Source organism: Dendronephthya gigantea, unplaced genomic scaffold (assembly GCF_004324835.1).
Source record: "Dendronephthya gigantea isolate DGI-Jeju-01 unplaced genomic scaffold, DenGig_1.0 000022F, whole genome shotgun sequence".
In the NCBI taxonomy this organism is placed as follows: domain Eukaryota; kingdom Metazoa; phylum Cnidaria; class Anthozoa; order Malacalcyonacea; family Nephtheidae; genus Dendronephthya; species Dendronephthya gigantea.
Window position 1 is genome coordinate 920,703 of NW_021163032.1, and position 17,085 is coordinate 937,787.

Below are 17,085 nucleotides of genomic sequence, written 5' to 3' on the forward strand. Positions count from 1 at the left end.
CTCTGGAAGTAAGGCAACAAGGGGGCATTTTTTATCCCACAGCCGGCAGTGGAAACAGCACCCACCAAGATCCAGTTTTCAAACCAAGAAGAACCCAGCACCCAAGCATCAACAGAACCAATGACTATGGAGAAAGAAAGAGAGGCGACAGTTTTAAAAAATTTACAGGTTAGTAATTTTCAGACAGACCTTCCATCATTGGTGGAATATTTTACTAACCGAGTAGATAACTTTCAAGCTGGCCAATTAAGTCACAAACTTTGTGAGTGGCGCAAACTCACTTCTGATTCGGAAGTTTTACAGACAGTCATGGGGGAAATAGAATTTTCTTCCTTACCTCATCAACTTAAGGCACCAAAAGCGAACATATTTTCCAGAGCTGAGCAACTTGTTATTGAACTGGAAATTAAAAAGCTTTTAAACAAAGGCGTCATTGTTCACTCTGCACATGAAGAACATGAATTCATCTCACCAATCTTTGTAAGACCCAAACCTGATGGGTCATACAGGATGATTTTAAATCTAAAAAGTTTGAATAAACATGTAGTTTACCGGCATTTCAAAATGGATTCCATTTGGAATGCCATTAGGCTTATGAAGCCTCAGTGCTATATGGCATCTGTAGATCTAAAAGACGCCTACTATTCAGTGCGTGTAAGTGCCAAGCACCAAAATATTTAAAATTCTGCTGGAATGGGGTATTGTATAAATTTACTTGCCTCCCCAATGGGCTAGCTCTTGCCCCTAGAAAGTTTACAAAGTTATTAAAACCAGTATACTCATTCTTAAGAAACAAGGGACATATTTCATCACCATATATTGATGATTCCATCTTGATTGGTAGCACTAATAGAGAGTGTGTATCCAATGTCATTGACACAGTAACAGTGTTAGACAAATTGAATTTTGTGCCTCATCCTGATAAATCTGTGTTTTTGCCAAAGCAAATAATTGTGTATCTTGGGTTCATTCTCAATTCTATAACAATGACTGTCTCACTAACACCAGAAAAGGCAAAGAAGTTGAAGTCGGCAGTCATTTGCCTTCTTTCTCAGGATATGCCTCTTATAAGAGAGGTTGCTCAGGTTGTTGGTCTGTTAATCTCTACCTTTCCAGGGGTTATGCAGGGACCCCTTCATTTTAGAATTACAGAGGGCGAAAAAGCTCAGGCCCTAAAACTTAATCACAATAATTTTGACACACAAATGCAGTTATCCAACAATGCAAAATCTGAACTGCAATGGTGGGCAGATAATATAGAAACAGCAAACAATCTGATCTATAAACCAGAACCAAATGTGACTATGTGCACTGATGCCTCAAAAATTGGCTGGGGATGTGCAATTGAAAATCTTAAAACAGGAGGACTTTGGACTCTGAAAGAGAGCAAATATCATATCAATTATTTAGAGTTGCTAGCAGTATTTTTAGCCTCAAAGCACATAAAAAACTGGTCTCAACAAAGCATGTTAAAGTATTAGTAGATAATACTACTGTTCAAATTACCTTAAATAAAATGGGAACAAGCCACTCACCAACGCTGAACAGTCTTATCAAAACTATATGGGACTGGTGTTTTGCAAATGATGTATGGATCACAGTTGCCCGTATACCTGGTAAAGATAATGTTGACGCAGACTACGAGTCTCGACAAACTAGGCGTACCACGGAGTGGTGCTTAGACAAAGACATGTTTCACAATGCTTGTGCAAAGCTTAATTTTAAGCCAAACATTGACCTTTTCGCATCGCGTATAAATTACCAAGTTAAGCCCTACATGTCATACACTGCTGATCCTGAAGCAATAGCAGTTAACGCTTTTCACCACCCATGGGTTGAATATGATTTTTATGCTTTTCCACCATTCTGTTTAATTAGCCAGGTCCTACAAAAGATCCAAAAGGAAGAATCCGAGGGCCTAGTTGTTATACCCAAATGGCCAACCCAATCTTGGTGGCCAGTGGCAATCCGAATGCTGATACAGTCACCCATCATACTTCCCAGCACAACATCAACATTGCACCTCCCAAGCAACCCATTGGAGAAGCACCCTCTCCACGAGAAACTAGTCCTACTTGTGTGTCACTTATCAGGGAACAGTTTGAAAACAGAGGCCTTTCGGCAACAGCTAAAGAAGTCCTTGAAGCAGCATGGAGAACAGGTACGCGAAAACAATATGAAGGATACTTGGGAAAATGGAAACAATATTGTAGTGAACAGAATATCAATCCCTTTGCACCCACTGTTGAAGAAGGGATAAATTTTCTCGCAGACTTGTTTAAAAAGGGTCTTGGTTACAGTGCATTAAATACAGCACGTAGTGCTCTGTCCTCTATCATACTTTTATCAAATAACACCAACTTTGGAACACACCCGATGGTTTGTCGTTTCCTGAAAGGGGTATTTGAAAGTCGACCATCCTTACCAAGGCACAATGATATTTGGGATGTTCGAATAGTATTAGACTACCTACGAACTCTTCAGCCAACCAGAAATTTAACCCTCAAAACGTTGACGCTAAAACTGGTCATGATTCTTGCTCTTACTTCGGCACAGAGGTGTCAAACTCTTAAAGCCTTGTCACTTGACAGTATGTCGTGCGCAGACGGGAAATATGTGTTCCATTTTGAAAGACTGTTAAAAACATCTAGACCCGGAAAACACCTGGCGCCCTAATGGTTAAACCATATCAGCCAGATCCCACGCTTTGCCCATTCAAGCTTCTAACAGAGTATATCGAAAGAAACGCGGAGTTTAAGAGGAAACTCCCGACAGTTGTTGATTAGCTTCCAAAAACCACATAAAGAAGTGAGCACAGACACCATCTCGAGATGGCTGAAAACAGTTCTAAAACTGGCCGGAATAAATGATTTTTGTGGTCACAGTACAAGAGCGGCATCGTCGTCAGCCGCAACTAACACATCTATTTCTATTGATACAATATTAGAAGCAGCTGGGTGGTCTAACGCTCAAACTTTTCAAAAATATTATAACAAACCATTACGGTTGGAAGAGGACTTTGGTTCATCGTTATTACAAGCTTTCACAAGTTAATTATGCATTCTAGTAAAATTGGAATAAAGTTACTTCGTTGTTTGAGTTCTGTGGTAAATTGTTATCACTCGTGATTACAACACTTTGAACATCTCACATGACTCCTTAGTGACGTAGTCCAAGGACGAAATAGAATTTAAAATTAAACGAGACTTACCGTAAGTTGAAGTTTGATTGTAATTCTATGAGTACTTGGACACGGAAACTAAGGAGTCACCCGCCCATATTACACAATTCGTGTTTGGGTATATTGAGCTTGTTCCCTCCCTTTGAAGGTACTGTTGTAATCTCTCGTTGCGTTAAAAACTGACTGCTCGATCTGCGTGCGCATATCTCACATGACTCCTTAGTTTCCGTGTCCAAGTACTCATAGAATTACAATCAAACTTCAACTTACGGTAAGTCTCGTTTAATTTTAAATTAGCTGCTCAGATCAGGATTAGATTACTGAATCGGTTCTGGTTCAGGGAACTCTTCTCTAGAAACGACCCTAAAAACTGTTGCCTTTTTGTTCTACCTTCCTCTGCGTTGAGGTGAAATCGAAATATCTAGTCAAAATCAGATCAAACGACAACATTTCAATATCTAACTGGGATCAGACTGATTTTATCCGGATTTTAATCCGACTTCAGCCGATTAGACAATTAATGAAACAAATTAATCTGCTAAATATTACAAATAAATACAGTAGATCACTTAGATACAAACTAAATCAAATTCTACGGCATGTTTTTTGTCGCATTCGTTTTCAACGAACTCCAGAGCGATCAAAGACAAAGTTCATTCATATTCTAAATCTCTAAGATTCGCCGTAGGTAATACGACAACCTTTCAACAAAATTTGAAAACCCTGGGGTAACAGGATAACGTTTTAAGTGATCACTTGTGAATTATGTAAACCGTTTCAAGACAGTTTAAATTACTCGATTGCCTTATGAAGAGATAACAAAAGTTGTCCTATGCAACATGCCATCGTATTTTTTAGCGAGTTGAATTTTTCCACTTCTGCGTGCAAGCTGTCGAAATTCCGAAAGTATTCATTTTTCGTGTTGGGGGAATGAAATTTAAATTTTCTACAGTTAAACCGACAGAGTTGATGAAGGAACAATTTCATCAAAAACTCTTTGTAGAATTTTGACCGATTCCTCCACTCCTCCAGGTTTATTGTTTAATGGCCAGATGCGACGGTGATTTTCAATGATCCCTAAAAGTCTGAAAAAACACACGACAGAAAGCTTAGTAAAAGGCAAGTAAGAACGAAAAGCAGGTTAGAAAAGAGAACATCGTGGTATCTACAAAGGCAATAAGTTGTATGGTTTAACTAACCTGTTAGCAAGATCTGTTCGCATTATGCTTGGCAAACATGAAGTAGCAGTGAATCCTGCTTCAGAATTTTTATCACTTTTCCCGATGAGCAATCCACGTCCAACTCTATCGACAGTTAAAAACATTCTGATTAGTGAAACAGTAATGAACGGTCTTCATATGGGATCTCAGTCTTGCTGATCAAAACTTGAAACATGCGGCTGCATTCGTACAATGTACTTCTGAATATAAAAATGACGAAATGAGATAAGAAGTGAATTGATACAAACCTACCTGCAAGAGTACAACGCCATATCTAAAACCAGGTGAAGTGCTTTCACGGTGGTCGAAGCTCGGTGGCATTTCATTTGAGTCTTGGCTAAAGACGCCTGGTTCTTCCGCAAACATCGAGACGCTTTCTAAATAAAGCACTTGATATATTAAAGATAAACGCTTTTCCGTAAAGGCTAACTCTTCTCAAGGAGATGACATGCATGAAAAATATCACCAGCAGGATATTAACCTGGATATTATCGCTGTCGAGGTTGTTGAGTTTTACATCATTTGGAAACAGGAACAGCTGTAGTAATTGACTAGCATCGTCAGCATTGTTTCCCGGATAAACAGCGTGTTGTGCTACGTCATCCGTCGGCACTGGTCGGGGTTGAAGAATTCTATGAACCTGAGTCAAATTTTGAAGAACATTTCCTATCACGGCTGCCTCGTCTTGGAACACGTGTACGTTCAGAACTTTGGGAAGAGTTGATACCACGCTTTCCTGGGAAAGTATAAACAAGTTTGAAGCGACTTCCAGTGGGAAACGAAGGTCGAAATCTGGCATGGATTTGCCTGCATGGGTCTGATTAGAACCCCCAAACTGGACATACCTGTTTTATTTTCGAGTTCCAAGCAAGCGCCCCACCAGCTGCGAATGCAGGCAAGCTGACCTCGACTGGAGACACGTGACCATATGCTGACCAATCTGTGACGAGTATACCCAGAGCATTAAAAAGGACAGCGGTCTGTACAGCATCGTCGATTAAGTCAATACTATCTGCTCCAACGAGACTAGCGGGAAATAATGAACAAGACAAAGATTAGATGACCGATGGAGTTATAAAACCGCGCGTTAAAGTCAGTACGTATTGCATCACACATCTGTAAAATGCGAGAGAAGATAGTTTTCTAGAGCAAGTGTTGCAGAGCTCTGGTCTGACCACGGTAGGCAACAGAAGAGTGAAATCTCACCTTGTCCAGTTCATGGTGCCTGGGCATACGTAATACGGAACTCTAAATTGTGAAAACAAGCAAGAAAACAAAATCAAATATGATGAAAGAACACGAAAGTGAAGAGAATTGAGGATAAAAATCTTACCCAGAATCAGAGCAGAGCTTACAAAACACACCAAATTCGTAGGAAGACTGAAATGAATAAAGATCATTATAAAAACTTCGAAAACCAGGCGGAAGAATTTGATGGTATGGTTAACAGTTGATCAGTCAGGTTAAAAGGGTTTACCGGAGAACTTCAGTGAGTATTTGGGAATCGTACCTTTCCCCCATATTCCATAGCAATCATGCCTTCCGGTAACTCGTGTCCATGCTTCAAATAGTCGTGAAACGAGTTAGTCCACATCATACACGCTTTCTTGTGTTTCCTGGAGTTTTCGTTGATATTTCTGGCATGTTTTATTATCGGAAGATCTTTGTCTGTTGAAGTTTTAGACTTGATATCGCAATCAGTCACATTGCTCAGCCCGACATGGATGAACCTACAGTGTTGTTATACGAATCAAGTTTTTAAATTTTTTATTGAATAAAAAGAAAGCCTTTCAATATAGAGGAATTTACCTTGCTGTGGGAAACGATGTACATAGCTGAGAGTTCAGGTCCCTCACAAAACTTGCAGTCTCAACATTCTCTGGGCACAAACATTCTGACGTACTAAAAGGATGTATGATTAACTGGATGGCTTGAGGACTTTGAGCATTTTGGCATCAGTGGAACATTTTTATCATAAGATATCTCATCGCATGGTTAAATGACAAATGTTATGTTACTGTGTATATTTTACCAAGCTGGACTGGGTGTTCCAGTTGGGTAACTTCATGACTTAAACTTTCTGTGAGACCATATACCAGTAAATAATAAACAATAATATTTTCAACAACAATAAAATGTATAATTTATTATAATTCCAAGTACCTTGTCCCCTCAGACGTGCAGTTGACAGCCGGAGACTTTCCAAGATTTTTATATTTATCATGTTTCAACCTGAGAGGGAAACATCAATTAAGATGCTGTGAGTGGTTTGAGTAAGCTGGTTATATGAGCCTTTCCTTTCTTACCATCTGCCGAAATCGGATATATGGTCCATAAAGGGGATCAACTCAATGTATCTTTTCCGACAATATCGATCTAGCTTTAGAATTTCGCTAGAAACAAAGAAACAGGCATGAGGATGTGTCGAGGGCAAAATTAAGCCTAGTTGATGTGGAATAAAACATTGCTTGTAACTAAAGGATTAACTACAAGTTTCTCGGGGATATATTCAAGTTGCGTTACCTTTGGGAGTATCGAGAGTAATCCTTACATGCCTCTTCGTGTTTCTCAAATAGAAAACCATTTTGAACACATAAAACCATCTACGAAAGAAAAGCTGCACTCTAAGATGATTGATGCAGCACACATTAAGATTACTATCGCGACACAGAAGCCCAGGTTCCATAGCTGCGCCTAAGTGGCTTCCTAACTACCAGCTGGTGCTAGCTGCTACTGCATGCTGTAATCAAGCAAGGCAAACGAAAGAGCATAGTGTGAGGGAAAGATCCCAAAAGATAGCAAATGAAAAATGAAAAGCTTATTGAACTTTATGATTTAAATAACTGTTTGACTGTTAAAGATTTAAATAATAATGAATCATACACACCTGATTGTATTTAAGATTTGAGAGAACATCAACTAAGAATAACAAGGAATCCTAGAAATATGAAACAAGAATGTTTTAAATCTTTGGATGACCGGCTTGGGTGATCATTACACTCTTCAAACATACTGAATTAAGGGTTCTTCCATGACCACTATCCACTAAGAATGCCCTGTACTTTAGGTCTGGCCAATCGTTAATCTAAAAACAAGTACAGATGCATCTTAGAAAAACATTAATTCATTCAGATCAAGAATTGAAACAAAATCAACTGTAATGATCTTAGGCAGTCCGGTTGCATTTATGTCCAGTTTCATATTGCGATCATCATAAACCGCAACACGAATATCTGTTGTCTACCTGGACACTGAACGGTAAAGAACTGGAACGCCATCTATGGCCGGATATGTGAAGCCAAAACCTTCACAAGTCTGTAGGTACAATACCTGCATCTGTGGAATACCAACTCCGTGCGACAACCTGAACAATTGCAGCAACGTGTTAATGCTGTACCACAGAGCCCGAGGCTCGCTGCCACGTAGACGTATCTAGATGACGAGAGAAAATGACCATCCAGTACGATAAAGCTATGACATCAGAGATCAGTTGCTCCAAGACCTGGCAGAAAAAACTAAACATGCAACGCATGCAGATAAGGAAATGCTCACCCTTTGAGACGAGACATGAATGGAATAACTTTCAGTTTTCGAGAACAGCAAAGGAGAGATCGAGCACGTAATGCATCCTGGTACTACGCCATGATCCTCATCAGAGACGAAAAGTACTCTGAGTGAAAAGCCAAGCTTCTTGAAGGATTCATCAACAGCACGCCACATGTCCTGAATGTTGTATGGATCTAGAAGATAGTGTTTTGCAGCAATGATGTATTTGGTCAAAGACTGTGAGCGAAGGCAAGTTATTTCTACTGATATTGCAGAATCTGGCATCAGAAGTATTAGTAGTTGAGACAGTCAAAATAAGGTCAGATTAACAGTATTGCGATGGCAAAATAGCAAGCTATCCACAGGCAATACCGCCTTAACTTCACCTGGTATACCATCAAAATGGAGATACGGGGATGAGGTGGGAGGGTGTTCCCATGAGGCGACGTTAAGGGAAAGGTATACTCTTACCTTCATCCTTATGTGTCAGTATTCTAATACTGAGGTACGCCTCGGGGTAATATCGACTGCCTTTGATCAAGGTCAACTGCTGAGGGTAAGGCCAAAGTAGGGTCAGGTCGATTTCACGTGCGCTTTCAGCTTCTCCATTCTCCGTGATCTTGACGTCGCTTTTAGTCTCCCCCAGGCTACTCAGGCTGCTGATACTGTCACGGTCCACAACATCTACAAAAGAAAGTTGATTTTGACGCTGGCCGTGAAGAGAATTTTCCCACAAATTTACACACGGGAGTAAATTGGAAAAAACTAGTCATCAAAGATATCACGTCTTGCGTGGTGTTCAACTTACTCACCTGATTCGTTTAACGGACCATTCGTTTCATTGTGTGATTTTTCAGGAGTGAGAACGATTTTCTCGGGAGGGTTCAGTAGCAGATCTTTTATCTCAGAATTGTCTGGTGCCAGGTCGACGGGAGTTTTACCTTTATTTGATCTGGAATAGATTTTTCAAAAAAACCCCTTGATTATTACCGGATCATTGGCAACCCATGAAGTGGCAATGTTACGTGTGTATTTTACTACTGTGCACGGCTCTTCGTTTTAATTTCACGGCATATATCCCAATTGATGAAAACAGGAGTGGACAGTGCTGTGCTGCATCCAGAGATAATAGACAACAGAACTCAGTACGTCTATTATTTCTATGGCTGCATTCATTGTTATCAATATGTGATAAGTGTGTCAATGTTTTTACACTGAAATTTTCACTTTTTAGTATAACACCTTTTTACCTTTGTGCTTGATTAAAAGTAAATTAAATGTAATTTTATATCAACAATAAATTGAAATTCAGTAATTTTAACCGCTTATTTCTAATTTGTTAAACTATCAATTCAAGCATTCAACTGTCAATCTATTTATTCAAGCATAAAACTGTTCAACTATCCAAGGATTAGATTGTAAACCTGTGAAACTAACTATTCAAATATTAGATTGTCAAACTACCTATTCAAGCATTAGACTAAAACTGTCATATATTCCGGCATTAGAATGTCAAACTTTCAAACTATCTTTTTAAACATTTAACCTGTCAATGTACTCGTTAACAACGAACCAAGAAAACCGTACTACCGTAGCATGATAAATTCAGCACCTACAATTAACATTCATGGTGTCTGTTCAACACTCAAACGATTAATTAATTTTTAATGAGATTTCAGTATCATAATAAGTTTAACGCTTCAATGAGACATCGGCCTATAAAGAATAGGCCTGACTGGAAGCTCTCGTGAAAAAAAATGAAAATGAATGCCATTGGTGCACTTTTGCCTGGGACTGCCCTCCTTATCAAGATAGTGGTTATCAGCGACGGCTATCTCGCGCAGAAACAGCGTGATTCTCATAAAAGAGGATTTCCGGGAGGTTGGAATATAGTGAAACGAAGACAAAATGATAAGCATAACGCAGACCAGATAGCGGAAGAAATATTTCGTCTCATCAACTCATCTTTTTACACGGAGCAGTTTGGATTCCTTTACCTCTCCGAGATGAGCGATACGATTCCCCTCTCTACGGTGAAACTTTTAACTACGACTCTCAGGGAATTGGAGAAAAACAATGAAACTCTTTGGGAACAACCAGCATATCAAATATCAGAAAACCTGATAATCTCCGGAGTAAAGCCAAAAGATGGAAGTACGAGGCAGGCTGAACATAAATTACTTACTGGTATATTTCAAGCACTTATGACAGCGTACTCAATAATTAACCACAAATGTCCCGAGTATGTGATCTTTGGAACTTATTTGGCTCCATGCATGTACTTTACCAACGACAAGGAACGCGTGGGATGTGGGGAAGATTACGTCAAAGCGAAAATTTCAACCATGAAAAAGTGTAAAAATAGGCCAAGATTCTATCTATTTATTGGCGAAGATGTCACAAAACTTACTCCTGAATATGCAGAATATTGGAGAAAAAATATCATGGTGTACTATAATGAAAATGGTATCTCTATTTTACCATCCTAACTGCAAACGCACGGCATTTTTCACTTAAAAACGTGTTTTACGAGGTCACAAAATTGTTACAAATAAATCATGCTTTATGTCAGACTGAAAATATTTAGAATGCGGCTGTTGAAGACAAGTTCTTTTGTGTTTTTAGAAGATGTAAGGGTCAACAAGTAATATAACATATGATATATGTTGGGAGGTTATAGAATGTGTTCATTGGTCAGTTAGTGGTGGATTCTCAAAAGCTCTTCCACTTTGGGATTTCTCAAGAATCTTCCCCCCAACCTCCCCTCAGTCCCCACCCACCTTCCAGCCATATATAAATGACGAGACTGATTCATGGAAAAAAAATCTCCGTCCTACCCTTGCGTAAGAGAGATGTCCGTCCTTGCGCCATACGTCAAGAGTATTTCAAGAATTGCTTTGTCTCTTCGTTTCACTGCATCAAACAAGGCGGTCGAGCCGTCGCGGTTTTTTGCGTTCACGTCTGCGTTGTGCTCTGCAGGAAGAAAGGCCATTGTTATGGTGGTAGGTTAGTGTTATGGTGGTAGGTTAGTGTTATGGTGGTAGGTTAGTGTTATGGTGGGAGGTTAGTGTTATGGTGGGAGGTTAGTGTTATGGTGGGAGGTTAGTGTTATGGTGGTAGGTTAGTGTTATGGTGGTAGGTTAGTGTTATGGTGGTAGGTTAGTGTTATGGTGGTAGGTTAGTGTTATGGTGGTAGGTTAGTGTTATGGTGGTAGGTTAGTGTTATGGTGGTAGGTTAGTGTTATGGTGGTAGGTTAGTGTTATGGTGGTAGGTTAGTGTTATGGTGGTAGGTTAGTGTTATGGTGGGAGGTTAGTGTTATGGTGGGAGGTTAGTGTTATGGTGGGAGGTTAGTGTTATGGTGGGAGGTTAGTGTTAGGGATTCGAGTAGGCGTTGGTATTTCAGTGTGGATTATGGTAGGGGGTTAAGTTTGGGGTTAGGGTGGAACATCAAGGTTGTGGAGGACTGTGCTTTACCATTAGCTGTTGTTAGAAACAAACAAGGGGTAAAACTCACCACAAAGCAATTTGACAGCCTCATGACCACCGAACGTTGCCGCCCAATGGATGGCACGATTGTTTGACTCTGTGCCATCACCAGCATTAGCACTAACACCAGCATTCAGTAACCTTTCCAATTTCGTTAATCTGAGGTGGATGAACAAATTGTTAAGCAAATTTTAAAGATTCCATTCTGATGACAGCTGCAATTATTCTGGAATAGTTGACTCATTTGTGAGAGCACAACCATTGAACATTAACATGAAGTATTTCATCAGTATGGCACTCTCTGTGGGTTTTACAGAGACTTACTGACTGTGAGCAGCAGCTTCAAGAAGTTGTTCATTGTAAACTCGGAGGATCTTTTCATCAGTACAATATTCAAATGGCGTAGCTCCTTCTTTGTTAATCCTTGTCGGGTCGGCCCCAGCAGATAGCAGTGCTCTTGTGATATCAGCATTACCTAGCTGTAAGTAATGGAAGTATTTCAGTTAATACTGTTGTGATTAGACTACCTGGAAGAACTGTTAATTTTAGTGCAAACAAGTCAGTACAAGTCATTATCTATGAGAACATTCCTGATTGTCACAGCTATCCTTAGAAAATCTGACAAGGGATAAAAGGTCTTTTTTATTACTAGTGCTGAGAGCAACATACCAGCAGTTTGTCAAATCCAGCTAACCAATCTGTCTACTCACCAACCCACTCTTAGCCTGAATTATGCTTACCTTGGTTGCAAGATGCAAGGCAGTGCCAGCATCATTGTCAATAAAGTTCAACATGACACGTAGAATGTCGTATGGATTATCCTCATAATCTTCATCCCATTTCCTGATTCGGAAATCTTCTCCATCCCTTTCTTCTTCATCATCTTCAAAGAAACCATTTTCAAACCTGCCTGAAAAACAGGGCATAATATTCCACAATCAGATAGATGTGGTCCACTTCACACATTTTCAAAGTTATACCAGTAGTCTAGAATGGGACAGTATAGTTAACAAGATCACTGCAAAATTTTGCTGAAATTTATAACTATATAATTTTTTTCTGCAAAATCCTATAAAAATCTACAAATATTCTCATGGAGAAACAGGTCATTTCTCTTCATTACTATTATTAAATGCCTGCTGATAATGCATGTATTCACATGCATCCCACATCAGTTCATGCTGTTATTTTGAGCTTTATTATTGGAATGGAGCACAAATTGCTCACATTTTCAAAAGATAATGCATTGAGCACTTGAGGTATATTTGTGGATTACAAATGCATGATGAACTAGGCAAAACAACTTTTGGTATGCTGAGGTTTTGCTTAATTACAAAAGTTAAAGACAATTTTGAGACCGATAGAGTTGGGCATACACAAGTCATACTTTTATAATTGGAGGTATAAGCAAAATACGAGACTAATTTGATAACTTGACACATCACACATCTACTTTTGTACAAAACACGTTTGAAGTATTCATAAATACGGTAACACTTTGTGCTATTAAATGCAGCCCCCAAAATGACAAGAATTGTGAGTGCTATCACAAACTATAAACTAGAAGGAAAAAATCTTAAAATTATTATGTTATAATTGCACTTGCCATTTGTTTTATAAAGTGAGCACAAACTACAAAGTACTTACTCTCCGCTGCAGTTGACAGGATCCCCCTTACAATGTCTGTTCGTCCCAACAGAATAGCATCTTTTAAATTAGAGTAGCTCTCAGCGATAATGCTTTCTTCGCTCATCTTCTTCGAAGGTCTTGCAGTTATATTGGAGCAAAGTTAATCATAAACATGAAGCCATATTGGATTGTATACAATTAATTTCCGGTTGCCACGTCGAACGCCTAAAACCAAAGTAAAGCACAACTTCTACCCGCCTCCCTTTGCATGAAAGACTGCACAAGAGGACAAAGACACCCTCCCCCCCTCCTCTGCGATTTACATGTTAAGTTTTTGACAAGGAAACAAAGGCACTTATTTGACTCAACCTTTGGTAAAATATCTAATAGATATTGTTAAAGATTAACCTTGATAGAATTGCCTAGTTAAGTCATTCAAAAAGGGTTTTTAAAGAGAAAAAAGCCCAACACCATCACCGATGACTGGTTAAATAAACACCTCCTGTCTATCAAAACTTTAAACATAGGTTTGATATAAACCATCATTACCTGTTGTACTGGATCTTATCTACGGTATAACGCCGGTGATATACTTCAAATACGTACACAGTTACATAAGTTAATGAAGTTTGAATTTTATGCTCATTTGATCACGGAATTTCGCTTTTGTGTTGATCCGTTTCACACAGACCTCTTGAAAGCTTCAGTTGTTCTTTTCAAGAGCAGCTGCGAGGGCGTGATTATTATAGTTCTAGGAGCGACAGGTGTAATATTATTTACTATTATTTTAATGTAGGAAAGATTTGGAAAACTGTCATTATTAAGCCCGGCATATAGTCATGCGATCCCCCTGGCCCTGTCCAACTTTTCTATGAACCGGGTTAAGTTTCTTCGTTCTTTTGAGATTCCGCGTTTTTACCCATCGCATGTATGGTGTAAACTGGCGATGTATAAGCGACAAGAAACACATTTAATCCGTGATTTCACGTTTAGTCTTTGACTCTTAAAAATTTGGGTTGTCTTTTTGGAGCATCAAAGGTTAACATAATTTACTTAATATTTCAAAATATGACTATTTGGACCGACTCGTAGATATATTAGCTATCTAATCACTTCTGGATGTACTGAGTAACCTGGTTCCATGGATAAAATCGCGTTGTAAAAGTCTCCTTGTAAGTGAGGCTTTATTATAGCGCAATAACTATACACAAAATTAACTGATACTTCAAAAATCAGCTGTACTAATTACGAATATCGTTATCAATTCTCATTACTGAGAATATTGAATGTTTGAATGAGCACTGCCACTGAAGAGGTATTTGTACAATCCACATTTACGAATTCCTCGCCATCATGTTTTCGTCTTCCTCACACAATTTGCAAACCCAACTCCCTAAAAAAAGCGCATCGTCATGAAGAAAGTAATAAACAACTCGCATGAATTGTAAACAACTTAACTTCAAGCAAGATCTCCTACCTTCCGGTGGCGTGTCCATCGGGGGGTTCAAACAATACATATGGTAGCCCCGGTCACAATCATCGCAAAACAGCAGTTGATCCTTTATAAAGAAAAATACGATCAGTGTTCGAAACTTGTGCCTAGTAGTGTCCAATAGTTTATATATTTGTATCACACATACGTCATTATCCGAAGTTCCACAGAAAGTACATGATTTACATTCTATACACTGCCAGCGATATTGCTTCACTTTAGCCGTGAGCTTTGCAGTAAATTGTAAGCAACTTGGATGTCCTGTAAAAAATCAAATATGTTTACACTTGTCTTGCTTGGATACATTTTTTCTAAGTTCATTTTAGCCAGATTTCCACAAATCACACATTAAAGTTGCCTGACAATCTCTCTGAGATCTGGAAGATGAGATCTCAAAGAAGAAGTCAAAAGATGGGAACTCACCACACCGTCCACAGTCAGCACAAGACAACAACTCTTCAGACAACAGTGTTTTCTTGTTTCTGGTCGCATCCCCGAGGCAGAAATCGCAGTAGTCATTTGGATTTGCAATGCCTGATCGAGTTTCTTTAGTTACTGCCACGGTCGTAGTTGTGACATATGGCTGAACATTTGTTTCAATCATAGGCGAGCCAGGTAACGCCTGAGGATGATTTACCTCAGTTGTTTCACTAGAAGAACCATCTTGATCATGATTGTAGTGTGTGTAATGATATTTGAGGCCTGGACCATTTTTGTATCGTTTTCCACAAACTAAAAATGTTGACAAACTAAATTACTCTCTTAATATTGATGCAAATGAACGAAACAATAAACATTCAATTACGAAGTATTCATGTGCCCATGCAGGATATTCAACTATAAAGTTGGCTTTCTTGAATCATATTAATTGATAAAAATGGAAATTAAGGAATAAATTGAATCTTGAGGATAACTAACACTATGCTTAAATGGGAATACTATTGTGTACAAGGTACAGCATTTTTTGCCTGTGTACAATGTAACTAAACAAATTACCAGAAAAATATTAGAAAGAACGTCCATGTTTCTTAAAGGGCTGGTGTTGAAGAATGTTTAACAGTGACCTACTCTCACACATATAGGGTTTTTGTCTTTCTTCGTATGTCATCTTTGCCAAATCTTCTTTGGTGTAATTCTTTATTTTGAGAGTGCTTGGGTCTACCTTCATCATCTGAAGTAAGTAAAAACAATATCTTTATTAAATAACTGAACTAAGTGAGAGTGGGAAGTGCTACATATGCCACATAAACATTTTACCTTATAATTAAGCATGCCTGCTGAGAGTCCCTTTTTAGATGATCGGCCAAATCTTCCTGCCCTCCTTGATCCCCCATCATCATCTGGGTCTGACTCTTCCTCACTCTCCTCCTCGCTCTCTTCAATTGGCTCAACGTCCGCTGTTTCAGCCATTTCATCAAAATTACTATTAACTTCTACACCAGGCATTGCAGGTTGACTCAAGGTAGTGTCATTTGGTGGCAAAGTCATCACTAGAATTGGGCACAAATATATTGGAAATTTGTTGGCAACAACATCTTGTTTCTTTTTGAAAAGCAATGATCAGTGGCAAAGGCTTGTTAGTTTGATAGATTTGGTATATATATGATTTTTTGTCTTTGACTGCCTGACCATTTTCTATCCACCATTGCCAACAAAATTTGACAGCATCAATTATTTTATGTAACAGACGAATATTCTTCAAACCGAACGTTCTTTCGAGTAGGTTAACCTTGCAGACGACTTCTTAAAAGAAAATTTGTTTGTTTGCCTGCGTTTCACCACAGAATAAGCCGAACTTTTTATGGAGTTTTTGTGTACTCCTAATTCAACATGGCTGACAAAAGTAACAAATATTCTCTAAATTCTAATTTTGAAATTGATACACCTGACGAACCGGAATATTCACCTACAACTCGCGTGATACGCCCTAGAAAATAGAACTATTTCTTCTACAAAAACAGCAGCACACAACTTCGTTTCTCGCTAAAATTTCCAACCTTGAGATGCCTCTTCGGCGGCAGGATCGCCGTCATCTCCGATTGGTTGCGGACGAGGTTTCCTCTTCCACCGTCGACCAGGATAACTACAGATTTGATATGGGTAAGCCGGAGCCCGCCTGGAAAGCTTACTTTTCCATAGATGACAGTTAACTTGAGCTACGCCGGTTTGAGCATCGAGAAATGGGCTTCTTTGTTTACGCTCAAAGCCTAGTCGCATGTTGTAAGCCGAAGTTTGCTCCAAGGCATCTTTATATCGCGAGCTAAAACCGAGAAATACACTCTAGTGATGGACAAGCTTAACTAGCTTCAAAAAATACACGAAAGTTTTAAAATTTATGGTCTTTTTTGAAGATAAATGAACAATAACTTACCTACTTATGCCAACTTTTGCCGCCATGTTTGCGCACGCGAAATTTCAAATTTGAATTTTTTTAGAAAAAGGCGAGGGGTGGGCGTCTGGGTAAAGGGGAGAGCCTCCCTTCACTCATCCCTAGGGATAATCTTGTACTCTTGATTTTGGTACAAGACT

The 17,085-nt window shown here is 39.0% G+C and overlaps 2 protein-coding genes across 4 annotated transcripts; both read right to left on the reverse strand.

Annotated features, from left to right (window-relative positions):
- Positions 1–3,479: 3,479 nt before the first annotated feature.
- Positions 3,480–13,735, reverse strand: LOC114522343. Of its 2 annotated transcripts, XM_028543013.1 has the most exons (24): positions 13,614–13,735; positions 13,083–13,289; positions 12,176–12,345; positions 11,760–11,914; positions 11,464–11,594; positions 10,785–10,920; positions 8,760–8,899; positions 8,419–8,631; positions 7,954–8,141; positions 7,732–7,833; positions 7,415–7,486; positions 7,289–7,339; positions 6,925–7,004; positions 6,708–6,794; positions 6,565–6,633; positions 6,211–6,303; positions 5,912–6,131; positions 5,735–5,781; positions 5,608–5,649; positions 5,247–5,427; positions 4,883–5,137; positions 4,654–4,778; positions 4,381–4,485; positions 3,480–4,266 (listed from the first exon to the last, which is right to left on the reverse strand). In XM_028543013.1, the coding sequence occupies exons 2-24, from the start codon at positions 13,186–13,188 to the stop codon at positions 4,134–4,136; spliced, it is 2,901 nt and encodes a 966-aa protein (XP_028398814.1). In that variant the 5' UTR covers positions 13,189–13,289; positions 13,614–13,735; the 3' UTR covers positions 3,480–4,133. The 2 variants fall into 2 exon arrangements, with proteins under 2 accessions (XP_028398814.1, XP_028398813.1); XM_028543012.1 differs by lacking the exon at positions 13,614–13,735 and having other exon boundaries at positions 13,083–13,334.
- A 323-nt stretch (positions 13,736–14,058) lies between these two features.
- LOC114522302 (zinc finger protein ubi-d4 A-like) lies at positions 14,059–17,059 on the reverse strand. 2 transcript variants are annotated; one of them, XM_028542964.1, is made up of 8 exons: positions 16,928–17,059; positions 16,554–16,816; positions 15,814–16,046; positions 15,631–15,727; positions 14,980–15,288; positions 14,705–14,817; positions 14,542–14,623; positions 14,059–14,457 (listed from the first exon to the last, which is right to left on the reverse strand). In XM_028542964.1, the coding sequence occupies exons 1-8, from the start codon at positions 16,951–16,953 to the stop codon at positions 14,399–14,401; spliced, it is 1,182 nt and encodes a 393-aa protein (XP_028398765.1). In that variant the 5' UTR covers positions 16,954–17,059; the 3' UTR covers positions 14,059–14,398. The 2 variants fall into 2 exon arrangements, with proteins under 2 accessions (XP_028398765.1, XP_028398764.1); XM_028542963.1 differs by having other exon boundaries at positions 14,061–14,457; positions 15,625–15,727.
- Positions 17,060–17,085: the final 26 nt, after the last annotated feature.

Excerpts from the sequence above, each read along its gene's own strand:
- LOC114522343 (XM_028543013.1), bottom strand. The coding sequence starts at position 13,188 with ATGAGCGAAGAAAGCATTATCGCTGAGAGCTACTCTAATTTAAAAGAT. Across the intron at positions 12,346-13,082 it reads CCTGTCAACTGCAGCGGAGA|GCAGGTTTGAAAATGGTTTC; the intron begins GTAAGTACTTTG and ends CCTGTTTTTCAG. Across the intron at positions 5,428-5,607 it reads GGCACCATGAACTGGACAAG|TCTCGTTGGAGCAGATAGTA; the intron begins GTGAGATTTCAC and ends ATTTCCCGCTAG.
- LOC114522302 (XM_028542963.1), bottom strand. The coding sequence starts at position 16,953 with ATGGCGGCAAAAGTTGGCATAAGTAG. Across the intron at positions 16,047-16,553 it reads CGCCGAAGAGGCATCTCAAG|TGATGACTTTGCCACCAAAT; the intron begins GTTGGAAATTTT and ends GCCCAATTCTAG. Across the intron at positions 14,818-14,979 it reads TGCTGACTGTGGACGGTGTG|GACATCCAAGTTGCTTACAA; the intron begins GTGAGTTCCCAT and ends GATTTTTTACAG.